At 38.6% G+C, this 24,658-nt stretch overlaps 1 protein-coding gene across 1 annotated transcript; it reads left to right on the top strand.

Annotated features, from left to right (window-relative positions):
- The first annotated feature begins 1,178 nt into the window (after nt 1-1,178).
- On the top strand, nt 1,179-18,376 carry ADNP (activity-dependent neuroprotector homeobox). The gene is given in 5 exon segments (XM_009874592.1): nt 1,179-1,470; nt 10,590-10,702; nt 12,215-12,307; nt 14,163-15,679; nt 15,681-18,376. Coding segments are annotated over 5 exon segments (3,633 nt in total). The 3' UTR covers nt 17,299-18,376.
- The last annotated feature ends 6,282 nt before the right edge of the window (nt 18,377-24,658 follow it).

Below are 24,658 nucleotides of genomic sequence, written 5' to 3' on the forward strand. Positions count from 1 at the left end.
TAAATTTTAAAAGTACATTTGTTTGTTTTAGGCTTTGCTTAAGTATTTCTAATCTAGTAATTTTGTCCTTTCTGCAGTTTTCATTTTGATTAGACCTCTGCAAAACTCTCTTATAAACAAAAATTCAAACCGAACAAACATAAAAATACAAACCTGGGCCACAACTGCAGTTTGACATTTCTGAATGTTGCTCATTGTGTACTGAAGAGTATTTAATGCTTATTAGTATAAATTCTTTCTGTGGTCTGCTTGGTTTTCCATTATTTCAAAATTGCAGGTGAATTCACACCAGTGAATTTAAAGATGTGAATGTGTTGGATGATTGCAGAGGAGTGACCAAAAGTAAAGTTTGTTAAAAGGTAGTCTTCACTGACACCTCTTTAAAAAAAAGAAACAAAAGAATCCCCAAAACAATAAAACTGAAAGCCCCACTCCTTAGAAATGCTTTCGGCAGAAATTCCAACTAAATACTCACTTTCTTTTTCCCTTTGTTGTTGTGAATAGCAAGACAGGACGTACTTGGAGGAAGTTTGAGTAGATGAGTCAGGACTTATTTCTTTAACTGCAGTTAAATGCTTTGGCCAGGTTCCCGAGGAAACAAAGTTTATACAATTTTTCAGATTGTGGCTTGTCTCCTAATCCCTTCTCCCCCAAGACAAAAATTGGCCATTTTCAACTAAATTTGGTGGAGGTGGAGGTCTGAAAAGACAAAAAAGCATCTTTGCTTCGTTAAATGTAGATCTCCAGTAACAGTAGAAAGTGGTTTGAACAGTCACCAGTTTCCTTCACAACTCCCCGATCAGCCTGTTCCTTCACTCGGATGCAGCAATGCCAAGAGGCTGCTAAAAACCCTGTGGGAGGAGGGGAAAGAAATCGTAGGGAATTCTTACTTCTTATTAGGCCCGAGATTTTAAGGGGTTGACTTTTCAATGTTGGATGTGTGCCAACTGCAGAGGTGCCAGGGAGGTGGTGTGCCCCGCGCTGAACACAGCCACTTGCCTGTCGTTATCTAATGCGGAGCTAGCAGAGGTTATGAAGGAAAGAGAAGCAGCAGTAATTTATCTTGGCTTAGTATCTGAAATATTCAGCTCCAAATGAGAGTTGTTGGTTCCTGACTGAGTGCATGTATAGTATATTATTCCATGGATACGATATTATTACAGGTACACCCGCAGCTCATGATGCCCCGTAAAGCTTTTCTTTCCCAGAAAGAAAAGCAGGCTCGTGCCAGGGAAAGGGATATGTTAAAAAAGAGGAGGAGGCGACAAGACTATCTCAAAAGAAGCGTGGAGCCGCAGAAAAATGCAGAAACAATAAAATGGCACAGGGATGATGAGAAGAGGAGAGAAAATGAGCAAGTTAAGGACAAAGATATCAAGAAGCGGTGGAGACAGGATGAGAGAGAACGACGAAAGAATGTGGACGCTATGAATTGGCGCAGGGAAGATGAGAAGAGGGAAAATGAGCGAGGTAAGGACCAAGAAGGCCAAGAATCAGCAAAGAAAGGAGGAGAGGGGGAAAGCAACAGAAGGACAGACCTTTTGAAGCAGCAGAGGGATGATGAGGGGGAGAGGGGAAAAAAAGAGAGAACAGTTCTGTTTTACAAGCATGTGCAGAAATAACAGAAAATATATTTTTTGCTTCATATTTATAGGAAATCTGCTTTCATGAACTTTTCAATAAGACAAGATTGATCTGAGTATAGATGTGTACAAACTCAAAGTCACAATGGGATAGAAAAGGCTGGGTTTGCACATTGCTTATAATACTGTCTGGTTTGCACACATGCTTTTGCCTAATGCTTTCTTCAACAGTGCAGTTGCTAATTCTGTGTTTCACATCACTAAAAGGGTCAGGTTTTCTCAGTCTTCATAATACAAGTAAATCAGAGCATTAGGAATGGTCAACCGTTAGAAGATAAAACCATAGAGAAGATAAAACTGATGTTCTGTATTTTTCTTTTGCCCAAGAAATAGCTGTAATTGCTTCCCTGGTTTTATTCCAAGGTAAGCTATTTAACAAAAGTTTTATGGAAGTGTAAATTTCACAGAATGCTTCTAAGTAGCAGTCAAGAGATCAAGAGATGCACGTTTCTGTGTCATTAGATCTAGAGTGTTGGCATCAAGTCAGCTGGCACCATATTTGATTTGATAAAGTCAGCCAACACCTTGGCATCAAATCTGAATAACTGACAAACAGTAGATATTTACAGTAGGAAGACCCCTTCTAAAGTAGCATTTTTAATACATTTTCTGTAGGTTTTTTTTAACCTGAAGTTATAAAATGGTTGGATTTTTGTTGTGTTGTTTTTTTTTTTTCCAGTAGCCCTAAAACATGGGTTGTAGGGAATGGATTTATACTGCTACAGTCTAGGCCTTTGGAATTCCTTCTAGTCCCATTTAGACATGTTGAGCCCTTAGAGTAAAAGGGGCGGTGCCTTGCACACAGGATGGTGGTTTGCTCCTGTCCACACAGCTGGGGATGTTGCAGCCCTTCCTGGCAGACTGGGCTGCTTTGCCTGCAGGGTCTTCAAAGTCAACATTGGGAGGAAAAGGCTGTCACACTTAATCTTTGGTGAATAGTAACTCTTCTAAACAGTAGTGAAGAACTAGCTATCTGGAAATGAAGAACTGATTCAATTGTCTGCATCGTTTGTGTTTTCTGTATTTAACATGTATTAGTTTCAGGATTAAAGAGCTACAATTTATTTATTTTTTTTACTCCATAAAAGTGTTTTGGCCACCCCTGTTTTGACTGATTGGTTATGGTGAGGCAGCGTGGAAGGACATAGCCACAATAATGAAGAGAGGAGTTGTGTAATTAATAAGTTAACTAACTCCTATGTGGCTGCGTACTGATCACAGCTGACCGTGACATTAGAAATACATTATACTGGCTGCTCGTTAGTACTGTAACAAAGCTCAAACATGAAACATGTGAAATAAGCACTTTGAATAATGTTGTTCAGAAATGAAAATAACATGCCGAGGGTTTAGTTGAGAGAAAAAGCCTGTGGTGTTGTGAAACTGCTGCATCTTTCCCAGAATCAGAATAGCTTTGTTACCTTTCGGGTGCTTTGAAGCCGTGCACTAGAAGACACTCTGTTTCATCCTCTAGATGAAGTTGGCAGAACTGAAACAGTCCAACATCTGTTACCTGATGGTATCAAAGGTAGCAGGCTGAAAGGCAGCTCTTCTGATGAGGTCCAAAACACAAAAGACCCACTGGAGAATTAAGATTTTAGTTATGTTAAAAGAGAAACAGCTTTTGGGGTCTAAAGACAGATGGAAGCTTTCTTTTTTATCATCTCTGATAATTTGACTGATGGGGGGCATTTGCTGTTTTTCCCTCTTGCGTTCCTTATCCTCTCTCGGGGTGCCTACCTTCTGTAAGGTCAGACTGCTCAGGTTGTGCCTGCAGATCTGTATGTCCTGCCTAAGGGAGGGCTGTTTGCACTGAGAAAAGATTGTAGGATAACAAAAATGTTAACTATTACAATATAGAACTCTGAAACAGGCATGCAGTAGTGTATTTTACATTAATTTGCCAAATAATTGCCTAGTAATTATAAGTAGTTCCAGTCCCTTGGTAACCGGTGTGTTAAAGGGCTGAACTGCATGGCCATGTTAACTTCAAGTGCTTGAAGCTGGTACTGTGAGGATAGTTTATTATGTGTTAAAAGTGGTTTAAAAATCACTTAGAGTAACACAAGAGGAGGATGTGTCAGACTTGATGTTGTGGATGTTTTTAGAACAGTGACTGCAATTGTTTCCATCTGGAATTTGACGTGTTAGTAAGAGTAGCAAGTTGGTGAAGATATAATTTGGAGTTGGAAGTCACTGCAAGGCTGTCTAACTGCTAAAATCTGTTTTTTAAAGAAAGCAATATGTTGAAGAATTCAGGGTTTGTCAAAACTTCTCTGTGACTATGCAGTTGTTAATTTTTGTGGGCTACACCTTGTTTCCTTTCTGCTTTTTTGTCATGCCATAAAAAATAAGTCTTACTCTCCTATGTTTTAGGGTATTTGCACTGTTAAGTTCCCAAAATTAAGCAGAAATTATTTTTTTCATGGAGACTGTTTATGCTAGTGCTCCTGAGAGCATTTCAAGATGTCCCATTTTTTCCCCTACTGGTATTTTTTTTTACCAGCTATGGTTACCAAGATTAGAAAAAGAGAAAAGGCCTTTTGCTGCAACGCAAGGTCCCTTTTTTATTACAGCAGTGAACCAGAGTTCTTTGAAGACCCTGAAGAAGCCTTTGATTTTAAACAAGTGAGGCCCATTGTGGTTGCCTCTTTTGGCCTACAATTTTAGATGCTTCCTAAAACTTGGGCATAATTATTAATTTAAATCAATGAGCCTATATTATGTCCTGGCCCATTCCCATTTCAGGATGTGATTCTACTGAGTGAAATGAACTGGTGGCTCCTGTAGACTTCTTAAACTTCAGTAGTCTTTGTAGTTATTTTATGCCCTAATTTTGAGGATATAAGATCCACATACCAGAACTGCACTGGAGATTAAAGTCTCCCTTCCTGGGACACTCACAGCCTGTTAAAAGCCAAAGAAGTGATTCAGTTCTCCGAGGTGCAATGCCGTGTATGTGGTTATCAAGTTTTCTGAAGTCTCTTGTCATTCCTCTGCTTACCTTGCAAATACTCCTTGCTTTTTCACAAAACCCTCCCTTCTGCCCCACCTGGAGATTTTTGGATGAAGATCTGAGAGTACTTCATTCAAGCCTTTTTGTTAACATGTGTGCACTAGCTAGGAAATTTGTCTTAGCTTTTTGTTCATGCTTTGCATAGTGACTGTTACCCAGAGCAGTGAAATAGCACCGCAGGAAGCTTCTGGAAAATAGGTCTTTGCATCTCCAAAATGTGACTGTGAAAACTGAAGTACAGTGTTTCTAATTTAGTAATGATGTTTTCTTTTATAGTTTGCTTTTTCTGTTTACATTTGGCAACTGAATTATTCTAGGAATCAGTACCAGGCTGTGGGCTAGACCTTTATGCTAGGTACTGTGTAAATATAGAGCAAAAGGTTCCCAGTAAGAAATATTCAGGACTTGTGCAGGAGTAGATAGGATAGTGTAGAACCATATAGAAAAATAATAAACATTAGTTATGCCTTGGCTAACTATAAAATAGAATACATGGAAATACAGGATGTCCTGCTAACTAGAATCCTGGACTGGAATTGTTATGGATTGAATAGTATAATCTCAGGATAAAATAATTATTCCTTTATTTAATAAAAAAATGATGCTGAGCTTCTTTTGAAAGCTACTTTGAAATCTCAGAGAGAAGTTCTATATTGAGACTATAATATTAGGAAAGTAGCACTTTAACCATCATGAACTGGTAACTGATGTGTAAAACTTGAGCTGCTTGTGCTTCCATTTGTCTTCACTGAAGTGCTGTGTCTTTAAGAGGGTTCACTTCTGGCATTTCAGTAGAAAACCAGGAGAAACAGCATTAAAGTATTTTACAGAAGGATCAGTTGATCTCTGACCCGTTATTCTGGGCATCCTTCGCTGTGGGGTGCTGGATGGAGCGGTAGATGAAGGCACTAGTGGGTTCTGTCAGTACTGGATGCTGCATTCCTCAGTATTGCAATCTGCTAAAATAATTACTTGCTTCAGAGCAGTAAGAAGGGGTCCTGAGAGTGAAGATGTTCCAGGTGTCGTCTCTTAAACATCACCTTTTGGTCAGATGAAGGATACCTCATTTCAAGAGTAACATTAATGTCCAAATGATGATTTGAGACACTTCTTAATCCCAGCTCGTTTAATGGCCACACTAAAGGATGTGCCAGCAGTGTGTTGTGTATATTGCAATTACAATTAGACTTACTCGCTATAAATAGAAATGAATGGAGATGCTAAAAGCTCTTTCTGTAGTCACAAACCATAATAATATTGGACTGTATCTGACTCTCTGCTAATTATGATTAAATGGTCGTGAAACTTCCTAAATAAAATGAAGTGTATTTGCTGAAGGATGAGGTTTTTTAAGATTAGATGAGTTGGATTCAGCTGTCAAGCAGAATTATCAAAGGAAGGTTGATCTTCAGTTTTCAGATGTGAAGGTTTAATTATATCCTCTGTTACAATGCATTGTGATAGGAAGATCTTGATAAATTATTGTCTTTAAGACATGACTTTGAGACAGGCAAAAGGGCAGATACAATAAAGATCTCATTCTCAGGCAGTCCTAAATAATTTGCTTTCTTTATCACTTGAGTTTGTATAGTGGTATTTTTGGTACAGCTAAGTGTATTAAGCACAGTAATAAAGGGAAAGCATTTGCTTCTTTTGGTGAAGAAGCTGTCAGTGGTATTCTGTACGAAAAGAAGCTGTTTGATAATAAGCATTATTTTGAGACTTGTGGCTGACTTTCACATTTACAAGTGATTATGGCCTAAAGAACAACTCTGTACTGACTCTTGCTTTGTCACAAGCCAAATGAGAATATTCTTTAAGTGGAGAATGCAGTTTTGAATAAAACATCATGGCTTGCTAGAAGCTTGAAGATGTAATGTTTTCACACAGTGATGTTTCTACAGTTGATATTAGTAACTTGGGCTATTCTGGAATAAAATTATTAAGCCATTGTCTTCTTGGATTTGAAGTTAGCTTGAAAATATTTATTCAAATCCTGAACATCCTTGACTGTGCTGCTGCATATAATTTTTGATGAAAAAATTGAGCATGCAGGTAGTTATGAAGAAGCTACTGAAAGCATGGCTGAGCCATTGCAATAACAGTGAGAGCAACACTTACTCAGCTGCCTTTAGAGAGAAGGGATTAGTGGAGCCATGATTAATTTTTTGGCTACATTAATATTTTTCACTTTAGCTTTGTGAACTGCAGTAGCAAAAACTTCTAATAAATATGTGTTCTTGAGTTTAAAAAAAAAATATTATGCTGTGCTTTGAAAAGCAAACTTGTGTTACCTTATTGTAACTTAGTGTTCAGAGCCATATTTTCAATTTTTACTAATGCTTCACAAAATTGGCATCATTGATCATCTGCCCTGTTAAATATTTTCAGTTACTATTTATGTCTTTAAAATGGACCTAGGTCAACTCTAAGCTATATTAGATGTTGTCAAAGCAAAATTGCAATCTTCAAATATTTTTAAGTCAAGGAGATTTTAGGTCTGTTTGATGAAGTAACTAAACTAATTTCAATATTTTCCTGAAATATGTAAATATACTCTTTGTGGTCTTTTTTTGATACAACAATTTCTCAATACAAATCCCTGTTTGCAAGGTAAATATGTTGCTATTTTCAAAAGCTTTTCCACCATTTATATGCTTATACTTTGCTATAAATGGTATTATTTTTATTCTGCTTCATCCAAAAGCATGTGAAGTAATAGTACAAATAGCAGGATGTAGCCTCTACCCAGAAGTGCTTACACAGTAAAACTGACACCACAGTATGGGCAGCAATGGGTAGAAAAACAGGTGGAGCTTGGCACATTCTGTCATTACTTAATCAAGGTCTAATCCACAGGACAGTTACAAAGCCTTATGTACGCTGAAAGTGTTTTTCTTAAATTTCAATGCGTGCCTTTAGCTCTTAGTATAAGAAAGAGGAAAGGGACGTGGATAAATTCAGAATTTGATCTGGGAGTCTGATAAAGGAACCATAAGCTTGAATGCAGATTTCGATACAGTAACTGATTTGCCTGAGTCAGTGTTCAAAGCAACAAGAAGTTAGAAACTCAGATTCAAATCTTATTTATTAATCCTTTATGAGGATTAAAAATAATTTGCTAGGAGGAAGCAAGTAGCATTCTGAAAGGATGACATAAATCACTCATGGCTATCGGAACACCCACATTTACTCTCGCATGGAGAGAGGGCATGTTTTCGGCCTGGATATTGTCACAGATGAAATATTTGATTATAAAAGAATACAGATGAGAATGGATACAGTGTGGGGAAAAAAAAAGGCAGTTCATGATTTCCCATACAAAGTTATTTGAGGCTTTAGAAGGAATAACTGGGAAGGGAGAGTAGTTTACTGCTGTGATCTATTTAATCCTCTTCTTCTCTGAGATAGCAAAGAACGCCTGTAGCAGAGCTCCTCATAGCTTGAGTAGGGTTCATATTATGAGACTTGTGAGTGAATCTACTGCTAAGGTATTTCACTAGAATGTTAATTCTTTGTAGTTCTGAAATGGAGTTGAGATTCCCTAAAATGAAAGGTGCTTGATAAGACATAGAACATAGCTACTTGTCATATGAACTTAGTTCTAATTTTTTTTCCAATTCTAGTCCTTTTCACTGAGACTAGAATTAGCTGAAACACCTCTACAGTCACATAAATTACCATACTTGCATTTAGAGTTTTGTACATGAAGAAATCAAGATGGTTTTGATTATACTAAATTCTTTTTAACAAGTGTTACTTGGAGGAAGTTAATGCAGAACATTGAAATACTTCTTTTCCTGGCCTATGTTGTTTGAAAATTATTATAATTAGTCACTTTGAATGACGTGTCTAGGTAACTTCATTACTGCAAATACTATAACTGAGTTATTAGGAATTTCTGAGACTTACAGACGAGCTCTAAACTTTGGTTTGGGAGTGTTAAAATGACATGGAATTTGCTTCTGGAAACCTGTAACAGCAGTCAGCCTGATACAAGTACCAAAATCCTTAATGATCAGAGTTGCTTCGGTACTTCTGAAAATTTTCCCGTAGATCTTCGTAAAAACTCAGTCTTATCCCCACTTAGTTCTAATTTATAGTTGTGATATAAATCCTAAATGTCATGATAACTTTCTGCACTTACTCAGGACCTATTTCTGAATTTGTCGAATTTGAAGAGACTAGAGCCCAGCAACACTGCTGCAGACGGTGAAACTGATGGGTTTGCATTAGCACTGCTACAAGCAGAAGTTTTCCATTTTGTTTATTTCTGACACTAAACGGTGATGGTGTTGGGAATCATGGAAGACTAAATTGTTAGCGACTGTCTTAAAGCATTACCTAGTAAAAGCTGCTAGGAGTATGAAAATGAAAAGGCCAATGTGTAAAGAGACAAGTAATCCTTTGAGGAATATGCATGTGCATGATAGTGCATATAGAAGGGTTGGTTTTGAGCAGACACACTCAGTTGCTCCAGTCACAACTCATATCCTTCGTACTTTGAGAAAAATTCTTGGTAAGCTCTTTGTGGCTTAGCAATTGCCCTTGGTCTCATGATAAAATGGGAGAATTTTTGTTTAACTTAAATATTTAATGGCTGCAAACTCCTGTTAACTCTGCATTCTAGGCTTCTGCTTGAAAATGTTAAACAGTACTTTCAAGCTTCTGACAAAGTCTGTTTTAAGTGACGTAGGTAGTCTTTGGCGGCACAGTGAATTAATTTGTTGATATTAATCAAACCTTTACTGCCCAAACAAAGCAATGTTTCTGAATTAGCCCACAGAAATATTGACGATCAGAAATGCAGCTTTTATCTTCTGGGGCGATAAAGCCCAAGGAACAGGATAACAACTGTCGCTTTCTTGCTATTTAAGAAGTTTCCTCCCCTTTTCTTTAGAGAATAGCCTACCTTTTTTTATGGCTGGCTCCACCCCTTCTCACTTCCAAAATTACTGTTGCCAGGGGCTTCTACCATTCTGCACCTTCTGAAAGTGCAGGTGACTTGTTGGTGATGGTCCTGTAGCTGAGCAAACGCTCACCGTGCCCATAGCCACATGCAGGCTGAGAACTCCTGTGAGCACAAAATAAGACTAGTTATTAGTGTTTGGAAGAAATCTTGGAGGTAATAGTTGAATCTTGGAATCCATGTATCTTAAAATTTTGGACCTTCTTATAACTGGATAGTCTCAGTTACTAACAGTTTGAGTTGGTTATCTGGGTGTGGGCAACTGAAAGGGACAGTTGTCCTGTAGGCTGAAAATGTGCAGCTGGGCTTGGAGGTGTGTTAAGCCATCCCTTGTCCGCCTGTCAGGGACTTACAGCTCTGAAGGGCTCTAACCAAGTGTTCAGGTCCCATCTTTATTAAAAACAGAACGTATGGTAAACAGCTTGTCAGTCATTTAAAGCTACAAATACAGTAAATGGGGGAAACTGTTAACTTCTTATCCTACCTTCAGTCGAACGCAAGAAGCATTTTTCTCACTGAAGAGATACTATTAAATCTATTCCGAGACTGACACAAACCTTGAAGCTCAACTTAACAATTTTTAAATCCATTAGGACACATATGCACAAAACATAAATTGAGTTTTTAAGTATTTCAGCATAGAGGGTAAATTTCGTGCAAATACACACACTTTTTTTTTTAAAAAAGACACAGGTATTTCCAGAAGCAGCTGGTTACTCCTACAATAGTTGTTACATCTGTTTGTTGCTTTTTCGGTCTGTCAATATGTAGCTTTATAGCCAGCCTCATTTAAGAACACATCAGACAGAAAATGTGGTAGTTTCTTAGTTAATGGTACAGCTCTGATACCGAGTTACATGGGTAAAATGAGCCAGAAAATAACTATTAATTAAAAGTGCAACACTCTATCAGAAAAATCACATTTGACTTAAACCTTTTCTCTTACTTTCTTTTTCAATAGAAACTATGTTCCAACTTCCTGTCAACAACCTTGGCAGTTTACGAAAGGCCCGGAAAACTGTGAAAAAAATACTTAGTGACATTGGTTTGGAATACTGTAAAGAACATATAGAAGTAAGTATGATACCTCCCAAGTGTTGGAGTTAGAATTAAAATGCTCCATGGTTACTGGGACTGTAAGGCCTTTGGTATATGATCTTTATTTTGGGGTTTTTTTTAGTTCTGTTTCACAAAATGTTAAATTTTTACCGTGAATTTTGAAGGAATCCCTGTGTCCTGTTCCCACACTACACTCCTCTGTTCGCATTAACTTCTGAGAATGATTCTGGGATTCCACTTGAGCCTTGGACAGGCGTTGCTACCCCTGCATTGCTTTTTAAGTTCTATACAAAGTAAGACTTAAGAAATAACTTGATAAAATGTACCTGCAAACACTTTTTAGTAAGTTTAGTGGAGACAAGATACACTTCAGGCTACACGTGACCGACTTGCTATGTATTTAAGGTACATTGTCACCTGTTTATGTTGGATTCTTAAAAATAGCACTTGCTAACTGAACATGTAGGAATGAAGCCAGAACTCGGGGTGTACAGGATGTTCTTGAGGGACAGAAGATGGTTCTGAGGTTTTCATGAAGTGTTTGTCAGTGCTGACAGTAGGTCATCAAGTTAAAAAATCACCCCTGTACCTGTGTTAGTTCCTAGAAGGGTAGGGGATTTGCACTGCCCTTCTGGACAAGCTTCGTAACTCATCTCAGAAGTGCAGCTTTCTCTCCTGAACACTAACTTCTGTGGTGTCAGTTCACAAACTTTAACTCATTGGAGTACTCATCAGATTATGACCTGTTTGCTTTGGCTTTTCTATTAGTGTCTCTTTAAAGGGCATTTAAGTGAAATGTGTAAAAGAAAGAAATGCCAGTCCTTCCCGCATGGAAAATTTGTGGAGCAAGTACAATTTTTAAGGTTAAAATTCTGAACTGGAACAATGTGACTTTTAGTATTCACTTCAGTGGAAATACTATTTTTCAGTCCTTATGTGCTGCTGACTTACATGCCTAAGATGAAATGCTAAACTACTTCATAAGGTTATTTTTCTAGCAGAAATTGGGCTCCTTGTAGTCAGACTTTTAAAACTTTTGTCTAAATTCTGGTATGAAATTCAACTAATACAAAGAAGAACCTAAAACCAACCAACCAACCAATAACACACATCTTCCCCCCCCCAAAAAAAGCACCAAAACAAAACACAAAAACTCCCAAACTCCAAAAGCCCAAACATTAGAGGTATGGTAAAGCATCCGTATGATCTTAAATGTTTAGTAGAAGCCCAGGAATACTCTTCTTCGTGCTTTTGAAAATGGAGTGAGTATGTAATTACAGTCTTGGGTTAATCAGGAGGATGAGTACTGAAAATAGTTCTTCAGGTGTTTTACGATACTGAGACTACTTACAACTCTTCTCCGCCAAAGAGGTGCATCTTCAATACTCACACTTCTTCAGCTAATAACATCTCCTCTGGGCCAGGAGCACCTGAGGACTGCATGGATGCTTACAAGAGTTGCTTAAGGGAGCAGTTGGTCTTTGGTTTTGATTCTCTGTACTCTCTCCCCATCTTCCCCTTCTCCAGGATTTTAAGCAGTTTGAACCTAATGACTTTTATTTGAAAAACACTACATGGGAAGATGTAGGATTGTGGGACCCATCGCTTACAAAAAATCAGGTTGGTAATAGCTGATGTTAACACATCCGATTCTGAAGATGGTTCATACTCAAGGGCATTTCACAAATACATCAAGAGGTTTTCCTGTAGATTTACCCATTGATCTTAATTTCTCAGTTTAAGGCACAGCAAAAACCTGTGCTTTTGGTTGTTTTTTTTTTCTTGTTTAACTAATACTGGTGTTTATCTCAGTAGTCTGGCTAGGCAAATACTGGAGAAGTGATTGGTCAAGAAATCTTACTGAGCCTTTGACAGCTGCATATTAAGAGTCTGTTTTATTTCAAGCTTATCACAATTTCACCATCCTGGCGAAAAGATCAACAGTTTTATAGAGTTTGTTATAAGTGCTTTACCTTTCCTTAAATATTTCATAAGCTGTTCTCAATATTTCAGAAAAACTTTAAAGGAACGCATCTAACTGCTGCTTTCTCCACTATTGCTGTAGCTCCAGTAGCTGTGTGCCACATCTGAAGATTCTCATAACCCATGTCTGAGATTTGGTTTAGGTATATGTAGTTCTATACAGCACTGAAGTCTTACTTTTAGGTGTTTCTGAGCCAGTAAAAAAGGAGATACGAATTGAGCTAGAAATAGAGGGAGAAAACACTTGATTCCGATAAAAGACATTGAAGGCAAGTCCTGCAAGGCTGCAGTAGCCTGTCTGGAGGGTACAACATAGTCATACCAGTGCTAATAGACCAGTGGGAAGGTGAGAAATCTCTCTACAAAATAAGCCCTCTTTCAGCATCTGAGAGATCAGGTACTGCTCTTAGAGGAGAAGGGAGCCTGTATTATGATGGATACCTAGTGTGGTGGTAATCCAAACCTGTCCCTTTATTACTGTGTTCCATAAAATATACTGACACTGTCCTTTCTTCTAGCTAATTCCAGAATAGGAATTGTACTCTAGAAGGAGACAGCTTTTTAGTTTGTTTTGTTGTATCTTGTCTCCAGCCTGCCAGATATGTGAGCCTTCAGACGGTGGACAGAAGCATATATTCCTACTTATGCAGAGGGAGAGTACAGCTCTCCGGCTACTTCGAATGATCTCTGTGTAGCTTGATGCACAAGACTTGTTTTGACACTCATGATGAATGCTTGTAACTATTTGAATTTCATGTCTTATCTGGAATGCCAGATTGCTTGTGGCTAACTCTATGGCTGACATAACTTCAGTTTCTGTTACAACAGTTGACGAGAACTGTGTTGGCAAAATGTTAAATATAACAGAGATAAAGGGTGCAGGGAAACTGCAAGTGTGGAATTTTGAAATACCTTTTATTCTGATTCAAGATAGGTTTAAAGATCAGGTTTGTGTTTTGATCAGAAGGAAAAAGCTTAGTGGCTTTAATATTAAAGTTTGTAACAGATTAAGACACTGAGATACCTAAAGTCATATCTATAAACGTTTGGCGGATTCTGATGGGAAGTAGCTCGTTCTCTGGATGCAGTCTCGTTCTGCTCCAACAATCATGCCTGCCTTTTCCCCCAGGAAATGAGCTTATGGTAAAGTTCTTCATGCAGCTCAGGGAATTACACCTTTTTTTTTTTTTTTTTGTGATTGGTGGAGAAAGACACGTTCAATTTAGCTTTGCATGCTGAGTTTATGGTTAAATTCTTGAGGGTCCTCGAAATTGGCACTCACCACATCCTGTATGACCAGATGATAAACTTCTTAGGTGCCTGATCTGCAGGCCAAAAATTGGAGAGAAGAAATTAATCTAAAAGTTTAAGACTGTGGCAGTGGGTCTTGAGACTATTACTTAGAAACATTTTTGTTTAGAGAAGATCGTGGATGTTGTTTTTTTAAAAACTGGTTTTGATATTTAGTTTCTGCTTTGTTCTTTGTTTTAAGGACTATCGGACAAAGCCCTTTTGCTGCAGCGCCTGTCCATTTTCCTCAAAGTTCTTTTCAGCGTACAAAAGCCACTTCCGGAATGTTCATAGTGAAGACTTTGAAAATAGGATTCTCCTTAATTGTCCTTACTGTACTTTCAATGCGGACAAAAAGACTTTGGAAACGCACATTAAAATATTTCATGCTCCAAATGCCAATACACCGAGTGGAGGCATCAGCACTTTTAAAGATAAAAACAAACATGATAGCCTTAAACCTAAGCAGGCTGACAGTGTAGAACAAGCTGTTTATTACTGTAAGAAGTGCACTTACCGAGATCCTCTGTATGAAATAGTTAGAAAGCACATTTACAGGGAACATTTTCAGCATGTTGCTGCTCCTTATGTAGCAAAGGGAGGTGAGAAGTCACTCAATGGTGCAGTTCCGTTAAGTTCCAGTACCCGAGAGGAGGGTAGTATTCACTGCAAACGATGCCTTTTTATGCCGAAATCTTACGAAGCTTTAGTGCAGCATGTTATCGAAGACCATGAACGTATAGGATATCAGGTAACAGCAATGATAGGGCACACTAATGTAGTGGTTCCGAGATCTAAACCTTTGATGCTAATAGCTCCAAAACCACAGGATAAGAAGGCCATGGGCCTCCCTCAGAGGATGGGTGCCCTTTCCCCTGGAAGTGTTCGGTCTCTTTCGTCACAGCAGATGATGAACAGACTCACTATACCAAAGCCTACGTTAAATTCCGCAGGAGTGAATATGATGTCAAACGTTCACCTACAACAAAACAGTTACGGAGTCAAATCGGTACCACCCAGTTACGTTGGTCAGCCAGGGGGACGGCTAAACTTAAGCGGTAACGCACCAGTTTCTATTTCACAGCAATCGCAAACAATGAAACAGTTTTCAGCGAGTGGCAATGGAAGGCCTTATACTCTTGGAGGGGAACAGAGATCACAGGCCTCAGCAAGATACTCTCTTCAGTCTGCCAATTCGTCTTCTCTTTCATCAGCTCAGTTGAAACAGACGTCATTATCTCAGTCACAGGCAGCTTCAAGAGTATTAGGTCAGTCTGGCTCAAAATCTCCTGTGGCTGCTACAGGTCCTACTGCTGTCAATACGTCGTCCACACAGAAGTGGAAAATCTGTACAATCTGTAATGAGCTGTTTCCTGAAAATGTGTATAGTGTCCACTTTGAAAAGGAGCACAAGGCTGAAAAGGTGCCTGCAGTAGCTAACTATATAATGAAAATACACAATTTCACTAGCAAATGTCTATACTGTAATCGCTATTTACCCACTGATACATTGCTTAATCATATGTTAATACATGGTCTGTCTTGTCCGTATTGCCGTTCAACCTTCAATGACGTTGAAAAGATGGCTGCTCATATGCGAATGGTTCATGTTGATGAAGAAATGGGACCTAAAACTGACTCCACTCTAACGTTTGATTTGACATTGCAGCAGGGTAGTCACACGAATATACATCTTCTTGTAACCACCTACAACCTGAGAAAAAACTGCTGAATCTGTAGCTTACCATGCTCAGAATACTCCCCCAGTTCCGCCGAAACCACAGCCGAAAATCCAGGAGAAGTCCGATGTACCTGTAAAAAGTTCTCCCCAAGCAGCAGTTCCCTACAAAAAAGATGTGGGGAAGACTCTCTGTCCTCTGTGCTTTTCGATCCTAAAAGGACCCATCTCTGATGCCCTTGCCCATCATCTACGGGAGAGGCATCAAGTAATTCAGACAGTTCATCCGGTTGAGAAGAAGCTGACCTACAAATGCATCCACTGCCTCGGGGTGTATACAAGTAACATGACTGCCTCAACCATAACGCTGCACCTTGTTCACTGCAGAGGGGTTGGGAAGACTCAGAATGGCCAGGACAAAGGTACGTCTTCATCTCGGCTAGGTCAGGCTCCAGCCATGGCACCAGTAAAGCGTACGTACGAACACATGGAGTTCTCACTCATGAAGAAAAGGAAGATGGACGACGATGACTCCCCCTCTGCCTTTGAGGAGAAGCCTGAAGAACCTGTTGTTCTAGCACTGGACCCCAAGGGTCATGAAGATGATTCCTATGAAGCCAGGAAAACATTTCTTACAAAGTATTTTAATAAGCAACCATATCCCACTAGGAGAGAGATTGAAAAGCTGGCTGCCAGTTTGTGGCTATGGAAATCTGATATTGCGTCTCATTTTAGTAACAAAAGGAAGAAATGCGTTAGAGATTGTGAAAAATACAAACCTGGTGTGCTGCTTGGTTTCAATATGAAAGAGTTAAACAAGGTTAAACATGAAATGGATTTTGATGCTGAATGGCTGTTTGAAAACCACGATGAAAAGAATTCCAGAGTCAATGTTAGTAAGACTGTTGACAAAAAAATAAACTTAGAAAAAGACAATGAAAGTTCCTCAGACAGCTATGAAAATACAGAAGAGGAATACAATGAAAGCGGTAGTCCACTCGGTCAGCATATTTCTGACCTTGGTGGGAAAACATCTTCCGATAGCATAGTGGAGAACACGGAGGACAGCATATCCAAGGAAATCGTTGAAGAAAATACATTACAGTCTCCAGAGAAGTCTGATCAAAAACAAGAGGAAAGCTCGAAATACGAAGAGATTTCTGCTGAAGAACCAACAAAACTGGTAGGCGATGTTTCCGATAGCGAAGGTGATCAGGATGATCAAGATGATGCTGTTGAATGGAAAGATGGAGCTTCACAGTCTGAAAGCGGGCCTGGTTCTCAGCAGGTTTCTGACTTTGAAGATAATACATTAGAAGTAAAACCAGAAGTGTGGACAGATGAATCCTCCCAAAGTGAAGATGCTGGTAGCAGTAAACCCACCGCTGAGACAAAAGGAGGCGCATCTGAAAGTGACGAAGAACAGTCAAAGTGGAAGAATCGTTCCTATGGAAAAGTGGAAGAGTTTTGGTCTAAGGACCAACCGCAGTGGAAAAACGCATCAGAGATTGAGGAGAGCTTGTCAAGTCAGCAGATGGAATGGCAGAATAGCACAATCGACAGTGAGGATGGAGATCAGTTCGACAGCGTGCCTGACAGCGTAGCAGAACCGATGCACAGCAGCTTAACTGGCGTGGAGCTGAGCAGCCAGCAAGCGTGAGCTGCTCCACTCAGAAGTGTCAGTAATTACGATCTGATCGACAACTGTCCAAACCCTTTCATTTCAGTACGACTGCGGAGCTTCACTTCTAACTGGTACTGCCTTTCGAGTGCTAGGTCATGGGCTGGGGTGGCTGTGGCCACTGTTGTTCCAGTGGTTATTTAAGGATGCTCTTGGCCAGTCATGCTTGAGAATACCTGCTGGGATGAGCACAGTAACTTAATGTGAAAACAGATAAGCTGGTGGCTCCAGAATGCACATGGAGAAAAGCAGAGGTTTATTTTATCTGCATTTTCGACATTTATTTCACTCTTGTACATGTTCAGTTGTATGTCTTTTTAAACATTACCCTTTTTCACATGGTAGTGTAGGGCCAACCATACAAGCTACCAGTTCAACGTGTATAGTAGACTATGGGGAAATTGATTTTTTCATGTATCATTCTGAATAGTTGAAATGTATATTTGTACAGTCTTTTAGACCTATTCAAGTGAAGCTTATGAAATTGTTCTTGTGTACCCATCATAGATTTGTTTCTCTTTTTTAGTGTTGCCCTGCTGTGTAATAAATGCTGTATCTAGTTTACCTAGCAAAAGCTTGAAACTGCTATAGTATGAATTTTGACAAACTTAGTTTTTGCACATAACCTTGTACAATCTCAAAACAGAGGCCAGCAACATTAAAAATTATATCTGGACTCTATTGTATTATAGAATTTTCTTGTTCTGAATATCCTTGACATTACAACTGATGACAAACGTATTTCAGAGCCATTTTCTGAAATCTTTTAAGCTAAAAAAGAAAAATCACATGCAAGAAACAAGTTTGCAGCTACTAATTTTGACACCTTTTAGATCTGTATAAAAGTGTATTGTGTTGAAGCAGCACACTGAAACAAAAGTGCTGTGTTTTGGATATTTAGTTTTATCTTTAGTTAACACCAACAAGGTGTTGTATTCATTTATACCATCTAATATATGACACACTGTTGTAGTATGTATAATTTTGTGATCTTTATTTCCCTTTGTATTCTTCATTTAAGCATCTAAATAAATTGCTGTATTGTGCTTAATGTAAATATTTGCTTTATTACATGCAAGTGGTACATTCTTGTGTGGCAAATCCTACCTTGCTACACTGGTTCCCTTTTTGTTTGTTTGTTTATTTTTTTGTTTTCTTCTCCCAAAGCGCTCCAGAGCTCTGCTGGGACATGTCTGTACAATATTTTCTTACCAAATACACAGATCTTTTCAAGCATATTGAAAATCCTACGAAACTGCCTTTGCCGGAATTTGCCTTTAGTGTTCTAGAATACTAAATAGTAATTTATAAATAGGATTGTAGTGATTTGCTTGTTCTGCATCCTGGAATAACTAGGCCTATGAATTACTTGCATTTTTCATCCCTTTGTACTTACTTGAATAGAGATCCCCTTTGCATATTAAAAAGTTAATCTAGAACTAGGTATTGAGAGTAAACAATAGCCAAGATATTTGGACACTTACTATTTAAATGTGAAAGAGCTTGCCTTGCAGCTACAGCCTTGTTTTGGCTTTGAAGAAAAAGTCATTTGAATACTAAAAACCAGTTTGTTAAAATTTGTAATGGGCTTGGTAAAGTACAGCATGTTGGTGAGTGTGCAGCACAACAGCCAGCTGCACAACCCAAACCCCGTGGAGATAACAGTTTACTGAGGAGAACCTAAGTGTGATGAGAACAAAACTTAATTAGAGCAATGAGTTTGATTTTACCTAATAAATATATAAGTACCTACTTTTTGAGACTTCACAAGAACTAAGTTGACCTGTGAAATTTTCATTGATGTTGTAAAGGAGGAAATAGTTTTGCGTTGTTCAACATCTGAAACAGCAAAACCATTTCACAGAGACCTGGAGAAGACATTTCGATACATCTCTGGCAGTCTCGGGTAGGTATAACCTGTGCTTTCCATGAGTGTAACAAACAAACCACTACAGAAGCCAAAGACAAGACCATGTGTACGTTCTCCCGTTCTGCAACGAACCTGTGCTACCGACACACTGTGGAATGAGCATTTCTGGGGTTTGTTGAACTGATTGTGTGAAGCGATGACTAAAACCAGGTAGCTTTAGGTGAGGATGGTTTATAGATGTGTCTTGTTCCCTTCACAGAAGGGATACGTACATTCGTCCCGCTTTTTTAACTCGGAGGACTGGAAGTTGGACTGGCTCCCAGTTATGCACTCCAGTGGTAGAAGATACGTTTTTAAGAAAAATACAGGAAAAATACTTTTGACATGGACATCAGCAAAAGAGCGTCTTGTGTTTCTCTGCCTTAAAGAAAACTTGAGCCTCAGCTCATTTTGTCAGCAGGCTTTCTGAACTATTCCACTGAAGATAACTTTCCAGTAAATCAGCTGAAAGTTTAACTACCACTTACAGATGGCAATAGGTGGGTAAACTTTTTCCAACAAAACCGGCACTTGAACTCCTATGGAAGGTTATTCCTTGTTAAGAAAACTTAGTTATGTTCCGCTGTAGGATGTTCCATTTCACAGGAGGCTACAGTCTGAAAATTCAAGACATTTCAGAATTTGGTTGTGCCATTCCATCTAGGGTTTAAGAGATTTTACAAATACGTTTTTTTAAAAGACTTTAAAAAATCAATTGTTTTATAGTAGTACAACAACCTCTGTTAAGCAATGATATAAAAAGCTGGGTATCGTTTTTGGCATCTGCATAATTTTTGTGTCAATATCTGGCAAGGTTAATATTATTTCAAATAATAATATTTAATAAATTTTAATACAATTTATTTAATTAACTCTATCAGTACAGCCAAATTTCCAAATTCTGAGCTCCTGTTTACTGTAGTCATTTAATAGTAAGACTATAAAATATGAACTGTTTAGAATGCTTCATTTGCCAGAAAATTCCGTTATAGGAAATATTATTTTAGATAGTGATTAAATTAAAAGTCTTGCACAAAAATAGTCTGTCATACTAAGAATATCAAGAAAGATTGGGGGTGGTTGTTTTAAGTGGCATCAACTTTCAAACAAGTTACTCTTCAAATCTGGATTTTAGCCTAGGCAAAAATTCCTTTCTAGACTTGAGGCTAACCACACGGTTTTTGAGCAAGGCAAAAGCAGAAGAGGTAAATGGCCCAATAAAACTGAAGGAACTTTAAGCCCAGTTTGTGTAATCTTTACATATCACACCATTAGAATTTTATGAGATGGCAGTTATCCAGTCTTTACGTACGCTATTGAAGCTCTGTAGCAGAACTCTAGAAACGTGCCAGCGGTGCTTGTGGAGTAGCCGGCTCAAGCTGACATTTAAATTCTGCTGCTGTGTTCAGTGGGAGACCCTGAAAACACACGAGCCTGGCCAGACTTTGCCCAGCACACCAGAGCAGAAAGACCATTAACTTAAGACTCTAAAGGATTTGTTTCAGACACGTTACCTGAACTGAAGCAAAGCGAAGTGTGTTTTCCATCTTAAATACGCTATCTGAAACCTAGAGGCTGTAACGGTGAGAGTGAACAAGGAGGTTATTAGCACAGACATTGTTTCTAAACACAAGGCAGCTTTTTACAACAAAAAACTTTTCCAGAGCTGGTGTGACCTGTGATTTGACAAATACCTGAGAATGGCAAGGGCAGGCTGGGACTGTGAAGGGGACTTGCATTTTATATGATGCTTTATTTCTCCCGGGCTCGTACCAGCAGTTATTTAGAAGCAGCGTTCCTTGCGCTGAGCGCCAGCCGGGAGGCACTGGGGCAGCAGGAGCCCTGCTCCTCCGCTCCCACCCCTGCCCCTCACTGCTTGAAGCACAGTTACAGCCAGTAACCCAACAGAACAGGTATCTGCCAGCAGAGACAGACAGACAGCTTTTGCTAAAGTCCCAGTTTTCCATCCAGTATATCAGACACTGATGTCACACTTGATCTTTGCCCTTGGGTGCTGTGACTTAACCCTTTATCTACACTGTGATTTCTATTCAAAACCTTTTACATGATGTTGCAGAATTATCAGCACTGAAGTTTTATCTCTTAAACTCTTAATCTCACTGAAAGTTCAAGTGACATTTAATGCTGCTGTCTTCTGTTCAGCAGTGTCATTTCTGTAGCAAGAACTTTCCAATTAATATCGAACCCTTTGGCATGTATTTTCAAGACAGAAACCTGAATATTCACCCAGTGTTATTATAGGAAAATTCTAACATTCTATCAGCAAGAATTAATAGGTTTCAAATATCCACTAACACAGTTACAGTGTGCAGTTTACCATTTCATAGTACATATATTCATACGCTGCTTGGTATTATTTCCATTTTTCTCAGAACCAAAAGATTTCAGGAATATGTTGTGTATACCATCACTTTATTTGTATTAATAAAGAAGCTGGTATTTGGATAAACAGGTTGGTATAACTAAGAGTATTTTGTTCCTTTCGTAACTAATTTGCCTCTCTAATACCAGCTCATCTGTAGTAATCCATTACAATAACCTGCACTGCAGAGGCACAGACACTGACTAGGTCTCTCCTCAATTGCTTTATATTTTAATTCGACTTTATCTTTCATCATCAGTCCCACTAATAAATATGAAAAGGTTGAGTTCATTTATTTCTGCATCAGAAAAGCACTGGTCTCCATGGTTACTCAAAGCCACGTAGCTTTACTTTCACCATAAGCTTTTTTTCTCCTCTACAGAATTTGCACTGGCTCCTCCATTTTGAGTTTTTCCACAAGTATTTTTAAAATGAGCATTTATTTCTATTTCTCTGTTTTGTACTGTATGCAAAGCCAATCATCTGAAAAGCACAGAACCTTCTCTTCCTAATGTTCCTTATTCAGAGAACTGAGTGGTTTTTGTTTCCCTAGACCTATTCTGAAGTCAAAAAAAACCCCCCAAAACATACACATATGTGGAGAAGAACCATGTTACTCCTGGTCCTGGCTACACAGCATCTGCATTACAAAACTGCACATCCAAAGGTTGGTAACAGCTTTGCAGAAAGTTTATTTATACCATTCAAGTTATATTACACAACAGCTTGTAAAGCCCTATTCCTAGTTTGAAAGAGAGTGCTGGAAGCTTCAGCCATGTGCCGTTTATTGTATTTTAAAATTTAGACATTGACTTCACATTCTCTTGTAAAATCTGAACATTTGTGCATGTGTGAAGCTAGCAGGATTAGCACATTACTTGACAGTCTTAACATGCTATACTAGAGCCCTCTTCAACCTTCCCATCATTTTAAGTATAAAAATGTACAGGTAACCAAAGTGAGGTTCGGTACATTTTCCTCATTGAATTAGGAAGCTTTTCAAGTAAGCGCAAACTACCATGATCAAATCTTAGAATAAATGTTCCAGCCTCCACATAGCTACAATATGACCAGAAATTTCTAGCTTCCGTTAGAGACGCTAGCCAAAGATCTGAAACGTAACAGTTGGGTCTTCCTAATGTCATCAAGTATGAACCATAAGAATAAACTCAGGCGACCTTCCCTATAAATTAATTGTTTTGATACTTAGTACCTACATAGTTCATAGGAAAAAAGTCTTCAGTTCGGTAGAGTTTTGGCAAGTCATAGGAGCGTTCTGCTGGTAGAGGATGTCTCTGAAACAAGAACAAGACAGAAGTTAATCTTACTGTTACACGACAGGAAATAATACTTGAAGGTGTTGACCATGTAAAAGAGACGCAGTGGTGGGGAGAGCAAGTGGTATCTCAGAACTGAAGTTACTTCTCAAGACAAGATAATTGGCTCTGTAAACAGTGCTGAGAAGGTGAAGTTGTTTACTTTCACACCTGATTCTACAGACTTCGCAGTCGTCTTGCCTGGATTAATATGGAACAGATAAAAATAGAGTAGAACACAGGGGAAATTAGGTTTAAAGCACAGAAAAATGCAAATGAGTAACTGAAGAATACTGACTACAGAAGAAATACAGAAAGGGATTTGGCTTTGCTTCTGGGGTTTTTAAGAACTCAAATAATTAATCCTAAATTAAGGAGATAAAATAGTATTTCTGTAGTGCAACAATTCAAACCTCTAGCTAAAATCCCAGTCTCAATGGAAAATGAAGAGCCTATGCCTCCCATAAAGCAAACGGTCTTCAGGCTCTAAACCTAATGTATTTCTAGAGAATAGTTTGCTGGTTAGATGTGATCCTCGTATTTATTTGTATTTAATTCTTATTCACGTGTTTCAAGATGTGCATCTGCTTACAAACATTTCTCGAGACTATCCTCTGCTAATTCTTTGGAATAGATACTGGCTCTCCACATACATCTAGGCACAATTTAAAAAGTAAATATTCATTTGTACTATGACCTAGGTAGTGGCTGCCAAAGCTTCGCTGACGCTGTCAGAGCAGGCAGGATGAACTGGGGGGTTCTGCTCACCAGCTCCTGATTTGCACATCCCTGATTGCTGATCTCAGAGATCAGCACTGTGTTCTACCTGTTAGGAAATATAAACTTGCTGCGGGGGAGAAACATAGTCCTAGTGATAACCGTCAACAGATGCGTGTGGTTTTGAAGGATTTATGCGCAGACCCAAGCAAAAGGAGATAGACTCCTTTTAACGGTCAGAATACTAGAATTTTTAACATAAAATATAAGTTTTTTCATCTAAGATTGAAAATCAACAGTCACAACCACTAAATAAGACAAGATGAAGAATCTGATCATGTAAGAATTACTAGTAACGAGGTCCACTTCTGCAAAATAGAAAGGAGAAAAAACCCTGGCCAAAGAATCTGTAAAAATAATCAGTTGTAACAACTCACAATGGAATACTAACATTTTCTGTATTTTTCATAAAGTAGAAGCAGAGAGAGTGGAAAGTTAAAAAGCACTCCAATTTTCAAAGTAAAATAATCTGGCCTTCAGTTCTAGGGCAGTACTGGCAGTGGTCATAGGAGGAGAAAACAAGGCAGGAAGGAGTAAGTGTTAGGATTAGTTACTGAACTTCACAGGTTGAGTGACAGTCTGCAGAAAGCCTTGATCAGTGTGATCACACTGTAAAAGCAGACTCTGGATTTCCTATAGCTCATGAAACCACTGTCCTGCTCTGATTTGTAACCAATTATTTTAGAACTGCTTATTCTTAACACTATCTAGAATTCTTCCAAATAGACGATGCCAGGACTGCAATGACAATTTATGGGGTGGGTTTTTTTGGTGACCCCTGCAATAGCAATCTGACACTTTGATTAAGAATATCTTATTACTTACCTAGTACTACACATACTATGGTTCCTTGATACATTTGGTCCCTTCTGACCTGCAGTTACTATATGTTTTCTATATACCCTCTTGACACAGGCAAGTCTTTTGGTGGCTTCCTGTAACTGTGCCTCATGT

This window comes from Apaloderma vittatum, unplaced genomic scaffold (assembly GCF_000703405.1).
Source record: "Apaloderma vittatum isolate BGI_N311 unplaced genomic scaffold, ASM70340v1 scaffold41608, whole genome shotgun sequence".
Lineage (NCBI taxonomy): Eukaryota > Metazoa > Chordata > Aves > Trogoniformes > Trogonidae > Apaloderma > Apaloderma vittatum.